Below are 12,564 nucleotides of genomic sequence, written 5' to 3'. Positions count from 1 at the left end.
ACTCTTAATCTTATAATAAATTACAAATGTAGCTTTCTATATTAAATACAAAGTAATATTTTACTGTAGGAAAAATGTAACTGGAAGTAAAATGTAACTTGCCTTTTAATTTTTAAAAAAAATAATAATTACAAACTACAACTTATGTTCAAGAGCTTTGCTCATCCATGGAAATGTTGCTGGGCAGCCAGATTACAAATGATTAATGCTTGTCTATTATTATTATGTGTGTTAACATTGCTAATTACTTAGCCTTACACCTAAATTGGTAGTTATTCTTTGGATTTCTTTTTCCTGATATTGGCTAAAAATATATCCATATATTGTTTTTAGATGTTGGCATTGTGTTTTTTGAACTGTTTCTCAGGTGACAAATTGTACTTATAAGAAACCACCAACTGTGAAGACCTTATTTTTTCTTCTGAGTGCTACAGTGGCAATATATAGTATTTTTTTCTATTCTGTTTTTCTCAGAAATTGTCATTCCATAACTGTGAAATATGCTTTTATTTTTTTCCTTCTCCATTTTTTTATTGCTCACAAGGGGAAATGACCCATTTCTGATATAGCGTATTTACTATAAATTTATCATATGTTGGTTGGTACAGTTGAAAATTACACCCATATGTTGCTACATGATTTCTGAAAGTAAGTAGTTTGCATGAAAAGCCAACATGCCACCTAGAATTAACATAGGAAAGTCAGACTTAATGTAATATAGATTTCTCCTGCTCCTATTTCTATACCAAACTAAATGTCAGTATTTGAAAACCATGGTGATTGAAGAGTTTCCATTTTCATCAGAAAGGTCCTTAAGTAGAACAGTATTTTAAAATAAAAGCTAATAATTGTGTAACAATTTCTCTTTTTGCCTTTATAAATTCCCTTGCTTACATTACCATCTTTCAAGTTTGTGATCATTTAAGGTTACATTTATTTTTATTAAGGGAAGAATGCAAATATGTTTTCCTTAAATCTGTTTTGGAATGTTTCCTTAAGTTGTATTTTAATTTTTACACTTAGTGAAATTCAGCTTTATGATACTTATAGAAAATTCATTTAAATTTATTCCTAGTTCCGCTCATTTTAAAAAGCAGGGATTGAGTTTTCATTTAATTTGAGTAGAATTGCAAGGAATTTAGAATTCTGATTCCAGTTAAGTCAATGTTGTGTTGTATGTAACTTTATATAGTCGCTTAAGTTCTTTAATGGTCAAAGTTTACCTGATCCTAGGCATTAATTGAACCCACAACAAAATTATGTATTAGTATCCAGTAAACATCATTGACTGGAATACTGTATTTGGGACATGCGTGTTATATAGAGTTTAAATAGAAGAATTAAAATATAGGAAAGATAAGATATAAGGACTAAGTATTATAAGAGTATGTGTATTTTCCTTCTTTATTTTTCTAGTCGAATTTCGCCATGGGTCGCTTTCCTAGTACATGTAGGAAATGTTACATGCTTGATTTTGGCTTGGCTCGACAATTTACCAATTCCTGTGGTGACGTCAGACCAGTAAGATTTTTCATATTATTATTAAATATTTGAGAATTAACCTATTACTTATAGTATCACTCTTTTAAAGATGCGATTTATTTATCAGAATGGATGTTATCCAAGGACCAGCATATAGATTTTATGATTAAATTATAGAGTGGAATTAATTACTCTTTTTTGTGTATGTGTGTGAGGAAGATTAGCCCTGAGCTAACATCCATGCCCCTCTTCCTCTACTTTATATGGGACACCGCCACAGCACGGCTTGATGAGCGGTACGTCAGGCCGCGCCCAGGATCTGAACCTGTGAACCCCGGGCCGCCGAAGCAGACTACGCAAACTTAACCACTATGCCACCGGGCCGGCCTCTGGGGTTCGCAGGTTTGGATCCCGGGCACAGACCTATGCACTGCTTGTCAAGCTGTGCTGTGGTGGTGTCCCACATACAAAAAATAGAGGAAGATTGGCACGGATGTTAGCTCAAGGACAATCTTCCTCAAGCGAAAAGAGGAAGATTGGCAACAGATGTTAGCTCAGGGCCAGTCTTCCTCATCAAAAATAAAAGATCTATTAGATGCAGATTTAGAATGGTCTTGTCGTAAGAATACGCATTAGCCCTTTAGGATCAGGGGTCTTTTTTGCGGTCTGTGACAATTCTTATACTTTTCATATCCAGAGTTTCCATTTGGTTCTTTTACAAAATTTCTCTTTATTGATATTCTCTATTTGATGATGTTATCATCATACTTTCCTTAAATCAGTCTTTTTAAATCAATCTTTCCTTTAGTTCTGTGACCATATTTATAATGGCTACTTTGAAATCTTTCCCTGTTAAGTACAACATCTGGTCATTCTCAATGGCAGTTTCTGTTGCCTGCTGTTTTTCCCATGTATAGGTCACACTTTCCTCTTTTGTTGCATGCCTTATTAATTTTTTGTTGGAAACTGGACATTTTAGATAATATATTATAGCAGTTCTGGGTACTGGTCTCCTCTTCCAGGGCTTGTTATTGTTACTTGCCTGTTTATTTGTTCAGTGACTGACTGGATTATTTTAGTGAAATTCCCCCAACCCCAAACACACAGTGTTTTCTCTGTTGTTGCTCCTCAGGGAGGTGCAGCTTTGGGTCTGCCCACAGTCACTGTGGAATGACAGTGGTACTGGTAGGGCTCTCTTGTACACTTTCCCTGACCACACCCAGTTATTAGGCTCCACTGATTGCTCTGTTGTTTACAATAGTTACCTGGGGTATAAATTCCTTGACAAACTACTCAAATTGTGGCTCCTAAAATGAAATCATTTCTGAGGTCAGAATTTGATATTTGTTTTGACCCAGGCAGGCTCCTCCCAGCTGTCTTATTCCACTCGTTCTCGCCTGGCCAGCCTGTGGTCTAGACTATATCTTCATTAGAACCACAATCTCCTCCCCTTTCCCTTTACCACAACCTCCACTATTTTGAGAGGGGTCTTAGGTTTTAAACTTCACTGTTGCAAGTGAAATAAGTTTCTTTGGGAAGAGATTAGGAGGTGTCTTTTTTACAGCATTATTCTGCCCCCATGTGAAATCTCTGAGCCAGGGCTCTGGAGTTGAGGGTGAGAAGTATGGCAAGCTTCTCTCTGAGTGACATCCTCCCTTTAGGAGCTGAGATGAGGTTGAGATGAGGCAGTAGCCTGAGGTGTTTTGGCTTGCGTCTTTTCGTGTGGAACCACTGACTACATCATGAGCCTAGAGAAGGGCTGTTGGGGCCCCCACATATTCTCAAACCACACCCAAGGTGGAGGGGCCCCAAATATCCTCACACCACACCCAAGGTGGAGCTTCCATTCGATGAATGGAGCCTGGGTGCTAGACAGGAGCATCCACCTCGCCACCTGCACTTGCCCAGGACTTAGCCTCCTTAGCAGCAGGCGGCTGGGGGAAGATGAGAAATGCTCAAGTCTTGCTCCTACGGTAAGAAAGCCCTCTGCCTAGAAACTGGGGAAGGAGGGAGCCCTGTGTTCTTGGCTTTAGCAGTCTGGAGTTGGAGCCACCCTCACTGATCTGGAAGAGAGGAAGGAGAGAGCAGTTTTGGTTCAAATACCATAGACTCTAGCCTTTCTTATCAAATTTTCATAGGTTTTCCTGAATAAATGTTTCTTCATTTGTTGTTTGTCCTAAGGACCATTTCCAGAGGCTTTAGTTGTTTTTTAAGATAATTTTCCCCACTGGGGAGCGGGTCAGTGGAGCTCCTCATGTTGTCATACCAGCAGTTGATCTCCTACTACACTTCTTCTAATGTCTACTTTTTACCTTTAGTTTTGTTTTAACTAGCTATTGATTATGATTTTCATTTCTAGCAGATTAGTTGCACAGAAGTTGAAACACTGGTTTTGAATGAGCTAACTATATTGTAATAAAGTTGTATACATAAATGTAAATTATATTAAAACATAGGAATATGAGAATTTAACCTTCTAGAAATTGCACGAGAATCTTTTGGTTCTAATGAATGTCTTGCATTAATAGATAACAAAGCAGGTGGTGAATTTAGGTTCTGTGTAGCTTATTAGATATGAATACATTTCTGGAGTCCCATTTCTACTCCAAGTATATATATTTTCCTTTTTTTAGTTTTTATAATATTACCAGGTTATTGTTTATTCACTCATAAAACATATTTAATGAACATGTGTTATGTGTGAGGCATGGATCTAGGTGCTGGGACTACAGCGGTGAACAGGCAGACTAAAACGAGGCTCTTGTGCAAGTTATATTTTAGTGGAGAAGACAGATAATACACAAATAAATACATAATTTTAGACAGTGATAAATACTGCAAAGAAATACAAAGCAGAGTATTGACACTGAGAGATGGGCAGTGAAGACAGGAGACTATTTTAGAGGTATCAGTTAGAAAAGACTTCTCTGAGGAGGTATTGAGTTGAGAGTTGAATGAACTATGAGAGCAAGCCATGTGAATATCCAGAAGGAGAGTGTTCCAGGCAAAAGGAACAGCAAGGGCAAAGGCTCTGAGGCAGAGTAAGTTTGGTGTGTTCAAGGAAAAGCAGGGAGGCTGCTGTGGCTATAGCATAGCACGCATAGCTTAGCATAATGAGGGGATAAGTGGAGAGAGACAAGGTTTAAGAGGTTGATAGGTCCCACATTGGGTATGATTTTGCAAAGAGATGGATTTTATTCTAAGTGTGATAGGAAGCCTTTGGAAAATTTTGAGCAAGATTGTTACATAATCTGTTACATGATCTGTCAGTTAGCTAACTGTATAGTAGAGTTATATACAGAAATAGATTATATTTAAAACACAATCATCTGAGAATTTAAGTGCCTAGAAATTGTGAGGAGACTATCTTCACTTTTATCAATGTTCTTGTGTTAACTGGTAGCCAGGCAGATAAAGAACTTAGGTTCTGTGTAGTTTATTAGATTTTAATGTATTTCTGGAATCCCATTTCTATTCTAAATAACAGTTTTTCAATTGTTAAAACATTTTTTTTAATCACTCTGGCTGTGAAGAAGAACTATTGAGAACAAGAGTGGAATCAGAAAGACAAGTTGGAAAGCTAATGCCATGGTCTGGTGATCATTGATGGTGGCTGGTGGTACATTGAAGTGGCATTAGGGTGGTACAGTGAAGGTGCTGAGAAATGGTCATATTTAGGATATATTTTAAAGATAGATTTAACAATACTTCCTTCTGGATTTGATATTGGAATGTGAAGGAAAAAGAAGAATTGAGAATGACGTCTAAATTTTTGTCCTGAATAAATGGTTATGCTATTAACCATGATGGGGAAGAAGGATGAAGAGCGGATATGATGAGGGAAAAGCAAGAGTTGCATTTTCTAGACGTTAAGCTTGAGATGCCTCTTAGATTCCAAATGGAAATAACAAGAAGGTGATTTGATATAGTAATCTGTAGCTCAAAGGAGAAATCAGGGAGATAATATAATGGAGATAATATAAATTTAAGAATGATTTGCTCCCAGTGTTTAAAAATAAATTGTAATTGAAAAAATGAAACTAGATTAGATCAGCTAAGTAAGACAAGAGATTCTGAGTCTGAGCCATTGGGGCACTTGAGCAACTTGATGATGGATAGAGAACTATGAGCTAGCCAAGAAGAGTGAGGAGGAGGATCAGCCTATGAGGTAGGAGGAAAATCAGGAGAGTGTGGTTTCTTGGGAGCCAAGTGACGAGAGTGCTTCGAGTATGTGGGGTGATTAGTACCTGCGTCAGATGCTACTGATAGGTCAAGTAAGGTGGGAACTGAGAACTGACCATCTGGATTTGGCACGATGGAAGCTACTGGTGACTTTTATAGGAGAGGTTCTGTAGAGCAATGAAAGCCTAATTGGCGTGGATTAAAGAGAGAGTTGGGGAGAGGAAGTGGAGAAAGGGAGTACAGGCAATTCTCTGGAGGAGTTTGTTTTGTTCTAAAGAGGAGTGGTAAAACAGAGAAGTAGTTGAAAGGAAAGTAAAATCTTTCTTCCTTCCTTCCCTAATTTTTTTTTAAATGGCAGTTATTATAGCAGGCTTGTGTACTGATGGTGATGCTCAGGAGACGTGAAAAACATTGATGATGTAGGACAGAGCAGGAACAATTATAGGAGCCAAGTTCTTGCATAGCTGACAGAGGAAGGAATCCTGGCATAAACAATATAAAATCAAAAGTTGCTTTTATAAATTTGTTTCATATAGTACAATTTTGTTTGTTTTTTTTGCTTTTAGGAAACTTGAATTGAGTTACTTGGATTATGTAGGTATGCCATCATGTTATCTGCAAAAACCAATATTTCGATTTCTTTTGTCTTGCTATATATATTCCAGAAGAGTATAGAAAACACATATAGGGGCTGACCTGGTGGCGTACTGGTTAAGTTTGCGTGCTCTGCTTCGGCGGCCCGGGGTTTGCACGTTTGGATCCCAGGTGTGGACCTACACACCACTCATCAAGCCATGCTCTGGCGGCATCCCACATACAAAATAGAGGAAGATGGGCACAGATGTTAGCCGAGGGCTACGGATGTTAGGTCAGGGCCAATCTTCCTCACCAAAAAAAAGAAAACACATATAAAAATTTTAAGGAAGAATATTAAAACATCCATGACCTCCATCTAGGTTAAAAAATAGCTCATTACTTTCTTAGAAGCATACTGTAGATCCTTTTCTGATCGCATCCCTTTTCCTTCCTCAAGCGGCGCTGTCCAATGGAACTTAACTGCTAAGATGGAAATGTTCTGTATCTGTACTGTCTAGTATGGTAACCACTAGCCGCGTGTGGCTATCAGGCACTTGAAATGTGTCCAGAGTAAGTGAGGAACTGAATTTTAAATTTCATTTAGTTTTAGGTTGCTATTATATTGGCCATTGCAGCCCTGGATATAACTTCCATTCTAAATTTTGCGTTAACCAATCCCTTGCTTTGCTTTCTTCTCTCTCCTGTAGACCTGAGGGTACTTGTTTTGGAGTATGGAGCAGATTCAGGGAGTTACTATAAAACAGTACAGTTATCATGTAACCTTCACCTAGCTTCCCCCAATGATGATATCTTACATAATCATAGTACATTGTCAAAACTAGGAAATTGATATTGGTATTATTACTTCAAGTACAGGCATGAGTCAGATTTCACTATTTTTTACATGCACTTTTTCTAGGGGGAGGGCCTATGAAATTTTATCACATGTATACATTTGTATAACCAACACCACAATCAGGATACAAAACTATTCCATCACCACAAAGAGATTCCCTTAAGGCATAAATGTATATTTATTTACCAAACTTATGGTATAGGACCATCAATCAGAAGGCATTACAAAGGGAATGGTGGATAGTGTCTGTTACACTAGTGAGTTGTTTATGTGGTTGGTTTTGAGAGCTTCTACTATTTATCCTCTTAAGATGTATTAGTTACATTAAATAGGGATGCGAGGTACAAAGAAGTCCTGAACTGTATATATCTTTACAATACTTGGATCCATACGGTTTCAGAGTTGAACTTCTGTTTACTTAATGATTTGAATCTGCGTGTTCATTTTTTTTCCTCCTAGTTTAAAGCCTGCTCCAGTTTCCTCAGCCCTCAGCTGGCATCTCACATTGGCCCTTTGTGTCTAAGCTCTTGGAATGCCATGTTTTCTCTTGCTGCTTCCTTCTTAACCATTCAGCTGAAACTTCCAGTGCCTAGGGCTATAGTGACCTACTTAAGAAAAAATTTTAAAGTCTTTTTCTCTGTTACCATTCCAGAATTCAGCTATTTTCTTATTTCTGTTGGAGGTCTTATTATATGGTTCTCCATCCTTCCCTCCTCCCTCTTCCCCTCTCTTTGATTAGCAGTAGGTCTGGGCTCATGCCTGTCTGTGATCCTTCCCTTCTCTCTCTAGATTTATTCTCCTAGAAGCTTATTCTGTCTCTAACATTCATCTCCTCCCTCACGTTCACACTGCTTCTGTCCTTGTGCTAGTCTCCTGGCTTCTTGTTTGGATTATTAAAATAGCTTCCTCACTGGTTTCCCTGCCTTCTCCTTCCAGTCTATCCTTTATACTTCCAGCAGAGTGAACATCCCAAGCACTTCCTCAATCATGTCACTTCCCTACTTCAAAATTTTTGAATTTCATTTGCCTACACATTATAAACCAGACAACTTAATATGATATTCAAGGCCATCCTTAATCTGATTCCAACCTACTTTTCCGTTCTTTTCTGTCACCACTTGCTTCAACGATACCAGACTCTTTTCCCTAACACTTACAGTTCTTTCCTCCCTTTTTGCATTGTTCACTTTGTTTTTTTAACTTAAAATGCATTTTCTTCTTCCTATTATAATTCTGTCAGTTCTTCAAGGCCCAATTTATTTTTTCCTTTTCATTTTCATTCAGATATCAAAGTATTTATTTTATTAAAACATGCTCTTAGGTTGTTAATCATTCTCACTTTTTACTTTGTTTTTATTGAAAGATGTTTTTACATATAATTTTTGAAACAATATTATGTTCATATGGTACAAAAATAAAAGAATTAAAAATTCATCAAAATTAAACACTTCTGCTCTTTGAAAGACACTGTTAAGCAAGTGAAAAGGTGTTACAGACTGGGAAAAAAATATTTGCAAAAGACTCATCTGACAAAGGACTTGTATGCAGAATCTATAAACAACTCTCACAAATCAATAATAAAAAAATAAACCAATAAAAATGAGCAAAAGATGTGAATAGACATTTCATCAAAGAAGAGATGCTATAGATTGCGAATAAGTACATTATCAAATGCTGAACATCTTTAGTTATCAGGGAAATGCAAATTAAAACCACAGTGAGATACAACTACATAGCAATTAGAATGGTTAAACCTAAAAAACGGAAGTGCTAGTGAGGGACAGAAATCAGAGGTTGCCAGAGACTGTGAGTGGAGAGGAAGAGATTGACTATAAAGGGCAGTAAGGGAACTCTTGGAGCGATAGAAATATTCTGTATCCTGATTGCAGTGGTAGTTACATGACTGTATATCTTTATTAAAACTCATAGAACTGTGTATACCTAAAGTGTGAATGTTGCTATATGTAAATTGTACTTCAATAAACCTGACTTTAAAAAAATGAAAAGGTAAACAGTGAAACAAATCTCCACCTCACCTCTGCTATTCCAGATCCACTCATTTCCTATACTGCCCCATCCCTCCTTCTGCTTTAGATAGCAGTGTTGTTATTAGTTCCTTAATGTATTCTTCCAGAATTTTTTTATGCATATACAATAAATATAAATGTATACTCTCATTTTTCCCTTTTTGATTCAAAAGGTAGCATGGTGTACCTTCTGCACTTTTCTTTTTTTCACTTAACAGTATTACAATGTGTCTAGGGGATCTTTCCATGTCAGGATATAGAGCTTTTTCGTTCTTTTTTGCAGCTGCAAAGTGTATTCCATTATATGGATGAACTGTAATTTATTTAATCAGTCTCCTCTTGATGAACATTTGCTATCACAAACACTAATGTAGTGAATGAATTCATACATCCATTATTTTTGCACCTACTGCAAGTGTATCTGTAAGATAAAATTACAGAAGTGAAACTGATGGATCAAAAAGAATATATGCATTTTTAATTTTGATAGATGTTGCCAAGTTGCCATCAATTGGGGAAGTTTCAAGAGATAGCCTATTTCAAGGCCCAGTTAAATGTTGCCTTATTCTTAAGACTTTTCCTTCTTCCGTAGGACTTTTCCTTCTTCCCTCTCACCAAATGGAACTAATCCTTACCATTCCTAGGCTTTCATAGCGCGTTGTACTTTGCTAATGATATTCTTTATAATCTGCTTTGAATTCTAATTATTTTTATATATAGCTGTTTTCCCCAATTGGGTCAAGTTGTCTTTCCTGCTTTATATAAGGTGGCTGAATTTTCTTGACCTGGTATTATTTCTTTGATGAGTCACATCAAGATCTCTAAACAGCTGATCTCTCTTTACCTCTATCTCAACCTTTCCATGGCAGAAATAAGGTCAGAGCCAGGCCACAGAACTCTTAACTGGAAGGAGTCTCTTGGGCTTTTCTTGGCTACAATCCATCAGGGGGAAGTCTAGATCCCCAATTAACCATGGATTAGGCTCCAGAGTGTGATAATAGGTCTGGAAATTTTCATTGTGACAGTTATTGGAATGAAAATAACTGGGCAAAATTACATGCTACAAAAACATTTTTGAGTCAGTGAAAGCTTGTCAAGTAATGAATAAAAGTACAACCTCTCAAATGTTATGTAGTGAAAAGTGTTTATAGTAGCCTTTCTTATATCCTCTTACACATTTCTCTTCTAGAAATAGATATCTCCAACTTCAGAGTTCCATCAACCAAATTGGAAATATTAGATATTCCTGTTAGTCATGATGTCTTAGGAAAATATTGAGATCTACTGGCTATGATTGTCAAAGAATGGCAGCTAAGAAAATAAAAGGGATATAAATAGATTGCAGAAACATTTGATTACTGAGATGTCATTAAATACGAAGAATATTTTAAAAATAGTTAATTTTTTTTTTTTTTTTTTTGGTGAGGAAGATCAGCCCTGAGCTAACATCTGTGCTAATCCTCCTCTTTTTGCTGAGGAAGACCGGCTCTGAGCTAACGTCTATTGCCAATCCTCCTCCTTTTTGTCCTCCAAAGCCCCAGTAGATAGTTGTATATCGTAGTTGCACATCCTTCTAGTTGCTGTATGTGGGACACGGCCTCAGCATGGCCGGAGAAGCGGTGCGTCAGTGCGCGCCCGGGATCCGAACCCAGGCCGCCAGTAGCGGAGCACGCGCACTTAACCGCTAAGCTGCGGTGCCGGCCCTAAAAATAGTTAAATCTTAAAACAAAAACAGAAAGGAGTAATTAAAGGGTAAGAGAGAATTTCATGAAAGAAGAAATAAAATAGGCAACTAATTTGAATAGATTAAAACAGATTACAAAAATGAGCAAACAGGAAGAACACAAAGAATGTCTATCTTATGCTATAGCATATGACCAAAATTATTCTGGTAACTAAAGATTTTTAAAATAACATTTATTATAGTCTTTCTCTGACTACAAAAGTAATACATGTTAATTGAGGATAATTTGAAATTATTGAAAAAGACAAAAAGATCTGCTAGTGAAAATTATTGGCTGTGATTGTTTTCAAGTTTGTCAGTTTTTGTACTGACCTATAATGGCATCCATGAATCTTTAGGGTACTGACTTGATCCTTGTGAAGCAATTGAATGGAAACAGTATATGATTTCAAGTCAAAAGACCTTGGTTGATGCCTAGTTTTATCACCTACTAATTCTGTGTCCTCAGACAAGTTTACTTACATCTTAAAACCTGTTTCTATGTCTGTAAAATGACCAAGACAAAGACCCTGCCTTCAGAGTTTATATTCCAAAGGAAGAAGACAGGCAATAAACAAATAAAGTAAAGTAAAGTAAAAATATAAATAAAATTAATTTTAGGTAGTGAAAAGTGTTATGAAAAAATATAAAGCAGAGTAAAAATAGAGTGGCACTGCGGGAGGGGTAGTATTTTAGATTAGAATGATTAAGGAATATTTCTCTGAGGAGGTGACATTTGAGCAGAGGGCTTGATATAGAGTAGAAGAGCTAGGGTAGCCATTGTAGGCAGGCAAAGAGATGGCATTCCAGTTGGAGAGAATAGCAAGTGCAAAGTCTTGAGCTAGAAACAAAATTGGTCATAGGAGAAACCACAAGCAAATCCTTGGAATGAGGCCAATGTCAGATCATGGAAGGTCTTGTACGCCAAATAAAAAGAGTTCTAAGTTGAGCTCTCTGAGAATTGGGATCATATATTATTCATGTTTGGATTTATTCCCAATACCTGGCACATAATAAGTACCCAATAACTTTAATTTATAAATATATGAATTGCATACATAGGGAGAGATACAAGTTGCCACCATCTTTGAATTGAGTTTGGATGAAATAGCCAAGACACAAGGAGGTTGGCATCTTAGATTACTTAGAGATTCCTCACGGTCTTAATATACTTATTTGCAACCAGAGCCTGAATATTAATGGATATACTATGATGCTTGGCATGATTCTGGGTATGTGAAAGCATTTAATGTTTTCTCATGTACAGAGTTTGTCATAAATGCTATTTTAAAATGTAGATAGAGGGCCGGCCCCGTGGCTTGCCGGTTAAGTGCGCGCGCTCCGCTACTGGCGGCCCAGGTTTGGATCCCGGGCGCGCACCGACGCACTGCTTCTCTGGCCGTGCTGAGGCCGTGTCCCACATACAGCAACTAGAAGGATGTGCAGCTATGACATACAACTAGCTACTGGGGCTTTGGGGGAAAAATAAATAAATAAAATTATAAAAATAAATAAATAAAAAAAATGTAGATAGAAAAAGACAGGACTCAGTGATGGCTAAAATGTTACTGATGGTTTTTTAACATGATTTAGAGATATTCTCTTTAATTTTCTATAATTTCACACAAAAAAGTTAGATATTTAAATAGTGTTTTATTGTGATAGTAATGCATATGTTTCTCCCATCTACTTCATGGGCTCAGGTGTGCTGAATCTTT

At 37.0% G+C, this 12,564-nt stretch overlaps 1 protein-coding gene across 6 annotated transcripts in view; it reads left to right on the top strand.

Moving 5' to 3' along the window:
* TTBK2 (tau tubulin kinase 2) overlaps window positions 1-12,564 on the top strand; it is a 127,967-nt gene that overhangs the window by 74,205 nt on the left and 41,198 nt on the right. For 5 of the 6 annotated variants that reach the window (XM_058541375.1, XM_058541374.1, XM_058541373.1 and 2 more), the window contains one exon: window positions 1,417-1,521. The exons of the other annotated variant lie outside the window; for it this stretch is intronic. In XM_058541375.1, coding sequence (XP_058397358.1) covers window positions 1,417-1,521 — 105 coding nt within the window. The remainder of the gene's footprint in view (window positions 1-1,416; window positions 1,522-12,564) is intronic. 6 annotated transcript variants of the gene reach the window in all.

The sequence above is a fragment of the Diceros bicornis genome, chromosome 5 (genome assembly GCF_020826845.1).
Source record: "Diceros bicornis minor isolate mBicDic1 chromosome 5, mDicBic1.mat.cur, whole genome shotgun sequence".
In the NCBI taxonomy this organism is placed as follows: Eukaryota; Metazoa; Chordata; class Mammalia; order Perissodactyla; family Rhinocerotidae; genus Diceros; species Diceros bicornis.
This window is presented reverse-complemented; position numbering and strand designations above follow the sequence as displayed.